Genomic DNA, 12,670 nt, shown 5'->3' with positions numbered 1-12,670 from the left:
GACTTTGGTGCTATTATTAAATAATCTAAGAATTATTCAAGCAAAAGCACTCAACTGCCAGGATACTTAAGACTACTGAGTAGTTAATGGGCAAAGAACATTGAGTGTGGGTGCAGTGGGCAGAGGAATGGCTCCCAATGCAGGCAGGAAGGAGCAAGGTGACTAAAGGATTTCATCATGATGGTTGGCTCAGTCTAGGTGGTCTGGGTCCTGGATACATGACTAGGGGCTGCAAGGGAATGAAGAAGGGGCAGACACACTTAGATACAGACAGAATCAGGGGTCTGCTACTGCTGTAACCTGGAACTTCGGGGATGGGAGCGGCCAACTAGTCTAGGTAGGAGGTCTCTCTAGAGTACCAGTTGCTGTTGGAAAAACCTCCCAGAGGAAGTGGCTTCTTTCATTCTTTCTGCACACTGATCTTTTCTTCATAAGCACTCATACTCAGATTCCTCTGTGTAGCTAGCCACCTCTGTGTGGGAATCCTCTTTGCCAGTGTTCAATGTAAGGGGTTCAGTTAGGTAGGGCCTTGGAGTTCCCACAGGGCCATGGCAACAATCCGTTCACTCACAATTCATTCATTAGGCGCTGCTTCTACTCATACTCTATCTAATCAGAATGGCATAAGATTATTTCTGAAATTTTACATTAATATTTTTCTTCTGGTGGCTTGTAGCTGAAACCATAGAAAGTACAACTAGCGGTAAAGGAAAGAAAACTGTATTAAATATCTTTTGAAGCTTTACAGTTAACAGACAGCATTAATCCAGTAATTTCTTTTAGAAGACGTGAACGATCAAGAGAACGGGACCATAGTAGATCACGGGAAAAGAGTCGGCGTCATAAATCTCGGAGTAGAGATCGCCATGATGATTATTACAGAGAGAGAAGCAGAGAACGAGAGAGACACCGGGATCGGGACCGGGACCGTGACCGAGAGCGTGATCGAGAGCGAGAATACCGTCATCGTTAGAAGGTGGGCATTTCTTTTTATTATCTTATTTGGTATGTGTGTGTATTAACAGCAATCATAACTCCAAGGCTGTTGTTTATACAGTAAATATACCTACATTTTAAGTGGTCCAAGTACTTGTTCTGATTTAACCTTCTGGAAGCACCTGAAAACAGGTAAGCCATCACAGGTAAAAGATTTTGACCTTTTCCCCTTTGAATATTGTATTCATGAGTTATTTGTGACTTAGATTTCAGATTGTTTATAGTCTTAAAGCAAGAAAAATAATCAAGAGGACTCATTGTGTACTTCTAAAATTTGGAAATTGGGATTCTTGTAATCACATACATTGTTTGCATGTGATTTTAAAATATTTATGTGCTTGGATTTTTAAAAATAATTTTTTATTCTTCCTTCCTAGAATTAATTCTATTTGTCCCTGAAACTTTTAAAGAAGATCTAATACTATAGTAGGTTATAATACAAAAAGATGTTTTTCAGCAGCGAAAGGATTTTTTTCCCTTTTAGAAATTACTTTTAGATGAGAATTGCTAGCATTTGATTTTATTTTTAAAGAAACACTATCTTTTTAATTTGCAAAGAAGGCAGAAAGTGGGTTTAGGGTTCATATCTAGGAACTTAAAACTGTGCCAAGCCATACATCCCAAGTTAGAAATACGTGGAAATAATTTTCTTTGATGTTTCATTCATAAGCCATAATCATTGTCTTTTTTTTCCTGTATTTTAAATTTTTCTTGTGTACATTTTTCATAAAGTAGGATGAGTTGTCTGTTTATGCTTCATTTTTACATGTAGTTTCATTTTATATTTGTGAACAGTGTTTACTCATGAAGAGTGGGGACAGAGCACTGTGAATCTTTTGAATGTGGCAGGTTATCAATTCTGTAAACACCTTTGCTCCATATATGAGTTAAAGTAGACTTAACAAATCCTTTATAAGTATACTTATAAGTAAATATTTTACAGAAATTTACTAAAAATCCAGTTGGAAAATTGTTAATATTTAAATTGTAATTGGCTTTATCATGTATGTAATTTAATTCTGTGGCTAGCAGTTTCTTTAATCATCACATACATAACACACACGCAAACACTTTTCCCTTTTGAAAAAGAAAAAATGTAATTTTTATGAAATACAAGTTTCATGACAGTTTTTGAAGTGAGGAAACCCATTTTAATACTTTGTCTTACATCTTGAATATTTATCAAAACCCTTTTACTAGTTATATGTTATACTAAAAGTTTAATTCTCAAAATATTTCTCTTAGTTTTAAAATTACTAAAGTTTGTACTGTTTGGATATAAACATTGGATGTGTTATCATATAAATCTAAACTAATTTTTAAATGAAGTTTTTTTAGTCCTAGTAAAAATCCCTTAAGGTAGATTGGGATCAAGTTATTACTTGAAATGTTGAATTATCTGTTTTGATAAGGTATTGATTTTACAAGTGGTATTTTTTGTTTGTTTACTTATTATATAGCTACCAAAGAGATGATAGTGAAATTGGATACATTTTCAGTAATTCAGTGTGTCCATCAAGGGGCCTTTAAGCCAGTTCATATGTAGCCTTAATTAGCAGTTCTTTTTACAGGTCTTCATAAAATTAATCCAGTAAACCAAGTATGCATTGTTAGCTTTACGTACTTTGAATTTATACTCCAGTCAAGAGTAATCACCTAAATATATCATTTTGAGTTCATGTCACTCAGACATTAACTAAAGTGTCCTATTATGCAGTTTTTTGCAATCAGTGATGTACCATTCCCTAAATCCCATGTTTTGTTTGTACATTAATCAGAATTGAGTTGTAATATTGTTATGTGCCTTCATCCAAGCAAAATTTTACAAAAGCCTTTATAGTAGGGGAAAGAAAAAAAAGAAAGAATATGTTTTCCTGGATTACTGTACTTTTGCTATACCAAACGGTATTTATTGTGAAGTAGATGTGAGTAAGAGGGTGGGGGTGGGCTTAAATGCATATATTCGAGTGCAAACCTATCTGCAAATTTTATTATCATTATAAGGTCTGTTGACCTCTTTAGAAGTTTTAAAATATGAGTCCTTTTGAACTTCCTTGTAAATTTTAAATGGAATAAATGGACTAAGAAGTACTTCACCAATAAAGTAAGTGTCAGCCTCTGTATAAGTCACTGATGTACTCCACTGTCAAGGGATGATGGTGGTGCAGGCAGGTTCTGGAAGCGCGGTGTTGACAGCTGTTAATGTCTGTCCCATCCTAAGTTTCTCGTGTTTGAACTGTTGAGTAATGTTAATTGCATTCTCATTTGAAAAATGTATTAGTTTTTAAAAAAGTTTTCCATATCCGAGTCCAAGTACATAATAATAGTTCAATGAGAAGAATAACAGCTTTGTAAATTTCACTGTATAAATGCATTGTGCTTCATAGTCTGTAATTTTTGCCTCTATTCTCAGACCACTCTGAGCAAAATAAAAGCTGTAAGGTTTGTCCTCACAGAAATAACGTTACTGTCCAGTTGCAGCAGAGCTCCTTTCCTTGGTTGTATTGTTCTCATTGTTTAGCATAGCCCCACCCAGCAGTGTGTGTTAACAACCGAGTTCTGTGTCCTGACGAATAAGGGAAGCACGTTCTTTTTCTAGGTGCTTTTTATTCCGGCTTCTCCTCCTTATTTGTGAGATTCTCATGTTCTCAAATGATTACTTTTCCCCCTAAGTAATGTGTTTGGATCTGGGTTATATAACTGTAAGTGTATGGCCATGTGATTATTTCTGGCACAAATGTCATGAACTTAAATTTAATTACTGTACAGGATTTAGAGAATGTTTTGTGTTTTTTATCCAGATTATTATAGCTTGTGAGAAAATCATTTCCTTTATGTTAAGATGCTCCATCTTGTTAGGAGTGTTATGTTGAGGCTTTCGTGAAAATTAAATTCTTCTCCGTTGCCTGGTGAATGATAGATAACTGCTAAGCTTTCAGAATTTCTTACAAGTCTTAGATGACATGTTGTGACCAGCCTAGCCTTCCCACCATGTTTGCTTGTGGTTTTCCATTGATCTCAACTATCCACTTCACCTCGCTATGCTGGCTCTCATTTCTTTTCTATTTCTCATGTTTTTAGTGTGTGTAAAATCTGACTGTCCACTGTTTTACTTGAAGTGACAAGAGAGGGTAGAGAGTGGCCCCCTGCATGGATGGATGGATAGTGCTTTTTGCTCACCGTGGTTTAAGAATACAGTTTTGTTTATAAATAATTGATGTTCTCTGTCTTAAAACAGAAATCCAGTGCCAATGTGAGTCCCTGCTCTCTCACCTTCACCCCGGGTGATGGTTTTGCCATTGTTTAGTTTGTATCTTGGATTGTTTTTAATACATAATGTTTTAAATGAATTCAGTTAGCATTGTTTAAAGGAAACTTACTAACCAATAAGAGAAGAGTGACATTCATGTTCTGTAAATTTATGCTTTTGCCTTTCTGTAGTTAGCAAGTTCTAGCTCTTGACAATGGGTAAATTCTAAATAACAACCAGCTTATTTTGAAATGTCCATATTTTTTGAGTGACTCTCTTTGGCACAAAACTTTTTTTCTTTCATTTTCTTATTTGTGATGCAGTTTATTTCTGTGTAGTCAATTGCATAGAATACTTCATTGTGTATTTTGTACAGTAATAAAATTACTTAGTTAAAATGGGGTAAGTATGGTGTTCAGAGAAAAACATCAGAGTATCAACTCAGCAGCTCCAAGCTTTTTGTGAACATCAGTAATAAATGGAATTGGTTTTATATGTACTCTGTTCTAGTCAATAAAAGAAACTCAGGAAGAGTTAATATGTTTAGACTCTTCTCTTGCCTACCTCATCCCCATTCCTCATTAAGGAGAAATTTTCAGATATAGAAGGGTAGATTTTATTAACTTAAAAGTATTGCATTTCTAAAATTATGTGAGGATCCTTTTTAAATTCAGCTCATTAATATGAAAACCTGTAAGAGCTGGGTGTGATAGTGCACACCTGTGACCTTAGTACCTGATGACTGATGCAGGAGGATGCTCGTGAGCTCCAGGCCAGCCTGGTTTACATGTGGAGTTTCATACTAGCCAGACCTCTATACTAAAACCGTGTTTCAGAAGTAAGAACAAACATTCAACATAAAAACCTATGAGAATTTCATCAAATAAGATATTCAAGTGTTTTCCTTAAAAGCTTAATTTCCATGAGTTTTAAAATACAAATAATACCAAGATTGCACATATAATTAAACACTCAATTTGAGTTGTTCATAACTGTTTGATAGCACAAGTGTAGGCATTTAGTCTATTGAAATGTTATTGCTTGCTGTAGCTTGCAGACTTTCAGGACAGTTTCCTTGTCTAGTTGATTTAACACTGTTTACGTAGGTGCCTTTAATAGCTGACAGTTGAAGCAAGTCATTGTGTGGCTTTGGCATTACAGATTTGATCAAATGCAATTTTGAACATGTGGGCATCGAATGTATTTGTTACTTTTAAGCTTTTGGTATCTTTGTTTATGTAGATGTCTACTTAGACATTTGAGTCTATATTATGGAATTGGATTATTGGAAATGGGTTGTATTGCCTTCAAATTTTGCTTCCGTTTGAGATTGTAAAATTTGTGTTTATGTAAAGTGTTTAGAAATAGAAATAAAAGCTTCTAAACTATTCCGTAAATTTTATGACTGTATGGTAAAATTTGAAGATTTATCAATTAGTAAATGCCTATCTATAATATAATGAAGCAAAAGATAAGTGCACTGGTTCTGCATGTACGTGGACCTCATAAACAGGGTTGCCTGTGTACAGTAGTACGTTTCCACTGGTCATGGTAATACATATCCTGTGGCTTTTTGAAAGATTGGGTTTTTTTGTTTTGTTGTTTTTAATTCCCCTATACTGTGACTTTAAGTAATTTTCTCTCAGTAACTCTTCATTCTTTACAACACAACAAAAATATTAGGGTAGATAGCATTTCTTTTTTAGTAGGATTTGTAAATTTTCCACAGTCTTTTATTTTTTCTTTTTTGTAGATTAAAACACCTGCCTTATCTGTCTCTAATGATTTTACTGTTTTAAAATTTTCACTAGTGCTTGAAGTGTTAGTGTAGGTCCTGGGCTTTGTGTGTTGTAGAAGACTGGATTCAGTCTTCAGCCTCAGTCCCAGAACACAAAGAGAACTAGCAAAATTGTAACCTGTAAAACTAAAACATTTGAAAACTAACATTGTAGATTTCTTCTGTTAAATCCTTTGTATGAGCCTATTAGCATATCGTGAAAGAGAAGGTACAAAGGTGATTACATAAATAGTTTACATGACTCTTAAAAGAATGCAGTTTTTCCTTTTGTACTTTTACGGTTTAAGATTTTATTAGGGAGAATGAATATGTATATACACACACATATTGACACTCTTAAAAGATTCTCCCAATAGAGAAATGAACACAGAATTCATAGTTGTTACAAAAATTCCTCCTAATTATAAAGCAAAGGATCTTTCAAAATTATTTTTATGATGAAATGCCACTAAATGTTATGTGCTTTTGAAAAATATTAAAATACCCTCCAATATTTCTATTTTAAATATTTGATATAAAACTGATCATTTTTAAACTAATGTTTCTTTTTGGACATTTACATAAATATGTATTCCTGAGCCTATAGTATCAATTTATTGTTGGCTTCCCCCCCCCCCTTTATGTAAGTTTTCAATGAAATTTATCATTGTAGATTTTCATTAGTTTGTGTTTGGTTAGTGGATATAGGTGAAATAGAATGAAAGTAATGTCTCAAATTTGTATTGTGTCTAAAGATTTGTATGTGGATGTCATACTTAATGACCATACTGAGGTATTTATAAATTTTGTAACATGGAACTCCATTGGTTTATAACAAATTGGCAGAAGTTCATGTATGCTGTCAAATACAGTTAATTTGTAAATGTCATTGCATTTTATATTCAGTTCAGCATTTGTTAAATATATTGATATGTGGATGAATGAAAAATATCTACATTCAAATCCAAGCATTTTCCCATTTATTTTGTAGTGTGCATATTTTAGACAATGACTTATGGTTGTTCTCATCATCACAGAAACAGTAGCTGTGTATTTTCATTTGTTACTGTAATTTTATTCTTTTCAAAATTATCATATTTTGCACAAAACAGTGGTCCTCATATGAGAATCATTGAATTTCAATGGAAGTAATATGTGAAAAGAATATGAGAATTTCTTACTTTGAATTTGTAAATTCAATTTGTAAACATGGGAGCATTTCTCCCCCATGTAAGCAGCTACTGTTTGAGTTACGTTTTATTTTGGGCTAGAATCCCTAACAGTGAGTAGTTGCACGACAATGTGTATGTATAGCTAAGCCAACATTTTTTTTTGTGTATTCTGGGGAATAGCAAAATCTACATCACAAATTTTGACACATTACAGCTGAAGGAAGAGGAACTCCTTCCAAGACAAAAGAGTCTTCTCGGGGGAAAAGTGACGCTTGTCCAGCAGTTTGCTTCTTGTGATTGAACTGAACCTGTAAGGATTCATGGATAAACTGAACAGGAATAGATCTGAATAAAGCAAATCTGCATAAATGGTAACCAGTAGCTCTACTTTTATTTTTTATGTTGCTTAACTGTTTTATTTGAAGGAAACCTGTGTGATTTAAAAAGTTAATAGCTTTTGCAACTTTATTACTGGTTATATATATTTGGCCATTATAATGTGCAAGCAATTGGAAAAAAGTCAAGTAAATGCTTGTTTTTATAGTAGTTTGTTCTTGTTAAAATGTTCCTATGATAATGTCTGTAAACAGCACCGATCTGATCACACTAGATGTAGTGTTGTAATAAACTGTTGAATGGGGCTGATGTGTAAAGCTGTTCAAGTTATTTGATGTTTACACCTCAGGGAAAGTCTTGTGTTCAGCAATATCTAAAGATAATGTTACTATGACAACATTTTTACTGTCCTTTAAAAAAGCATTGCAATAGCGTGTTTGGATATGCATCAATCTAATCTTGCGTTCAGTGAATTAAACATGACTAATTAAGTGTCTATTGCCCTTGATTTTGATATTAGAATAGGTGACTACATGGGTATTTAATATTTCTATATTCTGCTTTTCTAGCTGTTTTTACCTAGTTAGCTTGTGATTTTGCTGAATGGTATGTAAACGTGTAAAAACTGAAATTTGACAGAGCAATCCAGTCAATGTGTTAGGGGTCAAAAATTGAAGGTTGTAACATTTTTGGTAAAAACTCATGTATTTGCTACAGTAGTGCAGCTTAATTACAACCCAAATATACTGAGATAATAAATTGTGAACTGCTAGCATTTAAGATAGATTTTGATAATTCTGGTTTCATGCAGTCATTTACTGTTTGATGCTGATGGTGCCATAGGCAGTGTAATTATGGCTATACAGCAAGATAGGTAGAGAAAGCTCTAGTATTGTACTTGATTCAGATTTCTGAAGGGTGTGATGTTTATTAACATTGGGCTGTATTGTTCAGTGTGAATAATGAAAAATTATAATTACACTGTCTTCATGGCTCAAGGAATTGTGTGTGTATTCCTGTAACCTTGTTGATTTATGCTTGATTAGAGTTAACCAGTTGATTTTTTTTTTCTTTCCTTTTTTTCCTTCCTTCCTTTCTTTTCTTTTTTTTTTTTTTTAAAAATCCAGCCTTAATAAAAGGTTGTATTAAAAGCACCTGGCTAGCATGTGTTATGCAAAAATAGCAGAGACAGACTGTCTGTCAATTTGATTGCCTATTTTTATAGGAAGGTAAAAATCTGAATTACTAAAGAAATTTAGATAAAGTCCTTAAGCTAATTTGTGTTAAATGTTTTAAAGATCTTATTACCTATAAGAGATCTTTGGATAGTATACATTGACTTTTAAAGTTTACCTAAATTTAAGAGCAATGCTTAAGGTCTGTACCATAGGTGACATAATGTGCAGCTTGAGAGATTTCTACTTTTCTTCAGTTTTATCTTCTCTGCTTTTAAAATACTCAGAAATATCCATACCACTGCCAGTTCATTTTAAAACGTCTGTGAGCAGAGTATTTTTTGGAAGGTATCATTGGTGTTTACCACAACTGTTGTTAGCTCTCAGAAATGATTTTTCTTAAGTGTTTAATCTTGTTGAAATGCAATTACCTTTTAATTTGGGAGTTGTATCAAAATCTATTTTCTTGTTTTGTATATAGGTCTTGTAAGTTTTTGTCATTTTTTAAGCTTTTTTTAATAGTTCAATTACAATACCCTAATGTGAAGCTGTGTGGACATACGTGTGTTTACAAGGGGGATTAGTTAATAGTGAGATTAAAAGGTAAGTACAATGTCCATAGATAGAATTTCTCTGAACATTTTAAAAATGGAATCAAAAAATACATATACTTGAAATGAAACTGGAGATTTTGTACTGATTTTAATCCTTTATTACCTTTTATTTTTTCTTTTTTAAAAATCAGTTGGAACCCTTTCTTTGCTCTCTTTATGTCACCCTTCTTGCTTGGCTTATTTCATTCATAAGCGACTTTGGATGCAGATAGTGTATTAGCATTGCTTGCTGCTGCTAGTCCATTATTTTAAGTGTTGTTAGGAAAAAATAAAGTAGCTTTGGTTTGTCTAATTTTGCAGTGTCTCCTACCTGATAACACATGAATGTGTAGCAGTAAAAGTAAACATTACAAACCTTGTTTTATTTGTCAAAGCCCTTCTGTTGTCTAGGAGCCAGTTTCATTTGAAAACTGGTTTTTAATGTGTAGAAGCAATCCAAAGAGATGAAATTTTACAAAGACACCAAAAAAAAAAAAAAAAAAAAAGAGACAGACAGACAGAGAAGTCAGAGAGAAGAAAAAAGGAGTTAGACACGTGTAGTTCATATATATAGTGGCAGTGACAGCAAGCTTGAGTTTATCTTGAGTCCTAGCGTTGCTCAGTGCTGTGCAGTCACATTCCTTGCAGCTAGTAGTGAGATTCCACATGGTATTTCTCCTGGAGTGGCACTTTGAATTCAATAAACTGCTTTGGGGGAAAGGAAATAGATTTGTAGAAAGGATTCTTTCAGTGTAAATTTACCTGTGTTTATGTTTTGTCAGTTTTCATCAGCACGATGAGCAAGATTCTGAGTGACTTGCCATAGCTATTGATCATGTCAGGCCATTTCATGTCTCCTTAACCTATAATCTTAAGCAGTTAACTACAATTTGGAATTTACAAATAGCATGTAGCTTAAGGTATTATTTTAATTTGATTCTCCTATGGAGACTGTTGCTTTAGTTTTTACTAGTTTAAAGTCAGTTCTAAAAATAAACATGGAAGTTTTCATGAACGTTGTATAATATTTTATAGTAAAGTGGGTGGGGGGAGTTGTTTAAAGGGTAAGACTTTATCTTTCCCTGTGCTGACATGTGCCAATAGCCTGAGTACATTCTGTTTCATACAACAAGATGCTACTGCAAGACTCTTCCACTGGAGTGCTCATGTCACTACAGTTTTGCTACCCAAGTGGTTGTTGCAGTGTCTGTATCTTGCAAGGTGGCCCAATATTGTGTTTTAGGCTTCAGCTTCAGTTATCTTAAGAGGAAGTTTATGCTCTGATTCTTCACTGAGAATTCAGTATTGAGATTCTTGCTATTGCACAGATAAACTGATTTTTAAATTTTATTCATGAACTTCATTTGCATCCCATAGCCCTCTGTAAATGTTTCCCCCAGTTGTATGTACTTACTAAATGCACGCTTTTTCATTGTACATACTAGACATTTTTTGTGCTAAAATTTATTAAGTAGGGTTTTTGTAGCAAAGCATTCTATTTTTATGTTCTTATAGTGTATGTGTTAACATTAATATTCAGTTTAAACACTGGTGTATTTATTTTTAGCAACTTGACTCCTAGAAGCCTTAGACTAATTTTTAAATAAACATTCAACCAAAAATTATGAATTTCTTGAGATGTGGCCTTATATGTGGTGTTTTCTGTGTTCATAACGTGAAATATTTTAAATTTAGATTTTATTTAAATCAAGATTTAGAATTAGTTTCATTTTAAGTCAAAATAGAAAATGTATTAAGCGTCTAGGCTTCTGGGAGGAAGTTCTTACACTCTTCTTTCTTGGCATTAGAAAGAAGCAATATGAATTTATGAATATTCTAAATATTCAGGCCATTGTATTGTGTTCAGATTGCTTTAGGCTTGTTTTAGCCCAGTGTTTCTTTAAAGTTCCAGGTGGTTGGCATTCACTGAATATACAGCTACTGTGGGTTTTATATGGGTGTATGAAATCTTGGCTACATATAGGCAGATTTCCGTGTTTTTAAAGAATTCCTGCTACGTTGATTATGCTGTATCAGGAGGCATTTAAAATATTAGGTAACATTTAATTGAAGTCACACAGGTCTTGAATGGTATTCGTGGATAGTAAATACTACGAGCAGTTTTTCATATCAGAGAGTGAGTACCCTAAAACTCCACCATGGGAGTAAATTAAAATAATTTCATAATTGGCTATACCCTTCATTTTAGTACAAATACTTCGATTTGAAAGTTTTTTTTTTTTGCCACACTGTTTACTGCGTAACACTTCTCAGCATTTCTGTATGCAAACTATTTTAAAATACAGTGATCAATTCATGTTTATTTTTTACTTTGGAAATTGTAGTACTCAGGTGGTATTTAATGGGAAATGATTCTTTGATGTGAATCATAATGTATTTTGAGGACTGCAACTATAACACATGACTTTAGCCTTAAGGAAAGGTCTTTATTCCTTCCTTTGCATCCCATGGTATGTTAGCAGAGTAGTTTACAGCCCTGCACAGCCTTACAAAGTTGTTTTACAATTTTTTTATGGAAAACCCTTAACAAGAAAAAATTGTATCATATTACAGTGCTGATGAGTTATTGAATAATCACCCTTTGTAAATAAGTTGTCTGATACCAGAAGGCCAAAGAAAGTCTTGAGATTTTAGCTATTGAATGTGGTGACTTCATAAGATTTCTGTGCAAAAGGTAAGGTGAGATTCCATTCGATAGGCATTCTTTTGATGTCCATGAAAACTAGACTTCCATATTAGCTTCCTTCAAAAGGCTCATTCCCATTTTATTAAAATGTTTGTACTTGCAATTTTGTGTTTAATGTTTACTTTGGCTTTTCTTTCTTTAGCATTTAGGTGACTGTTCAGCAGTTTTCTATATGGCCATTGTTGGCCTAAAACTGCACTAGTAACAAGCATGGTATTTATCTTGTATTGAAAATAAAAACAAAGTTTTGGTAATACTTTGCAGTTTGTTCTTTTTGTTTGGCTTATAATCTTGGCTTAACTATTTCATTTAACCTTGAAAAACATCTATTGGGAAAATGCAGTATGAATAGAGATTAGCCTTCCATTTCTGTTTTGTGTAAGACAACATTTCTGAGAGTGGCTCTTTTCTCTTGGCATGTTTTAAAAGTTTACATTAAATGCGTGTGTGTGTGTGTGTGTGTGTGTGTGTGTGTGTGTGTGTGCCAGCCATGGTCCAAGTGTGCAGGTGGAGGACAGCGTGACGGGTTAGGTGGCACTGACTTTACTTGCTGAGTGAGACATCTGGCTAGAATTATAATCTCCTCATCTTGACATTATGAACCTCACTAGTACTTTAGAATTAAAAACATATTTGGATCATAGCTATAGTTACCAGTTAACCT

At 33.6% G+C, this 12,670-nt stretch overlaps 1 protein-coding gene across 8 annotated transcripts in view; it reads left to right on the top strand.

The window, feature by feature from the left end:
- The window catches only part of Cpsf6 (cleavage and polyadenylation specific factor 6), a 31,904-nt gene extending 19,642 nt beyond the window's left edge, over positions 1 to 12,262 (top strand). For 2 of the 8 annotated variants that reach the window (XM_085843189.1, XM_085843187.1), the window contains one exon: positions 787 to 12,262. In XM_085843189.1, coding sequence (XP_085699315.1) covers positions 787 to 973 — 187 coding nt within the window. In that variant the 3' untranslated portion in view covers positions 974 to 12,262. Of the gene's footprint in view, positions 1 to 783 lie in introns of all 8 variants that reach the window. The other 6 variants (XM_085843188.1, XM_085843185.1, XM_021174698.3 and 3 more) reach the window with 5 other exon arrangements.
- Positions 12,263 to 12,670: the final 408 nt, after the last annotated feature.

The sequence above is a fragment of the Mus caroli genome, unplaced genomic scaffold, assembly GCF_978045245.1.
Source record: "Mus caroli unplaced genomic scaffold, Mus_caroli_1 scaffold_9, whole genome shotgun sequence".
Taxonomy (NCBI): Eukaryota; Metazoa; Chordata; class Mammalia; order Rodentia; family Muridae; genus Mus; species Mus caroli.
This window is presented reverse-complemented; position numbering and strand designations above follow the sequence as displayed.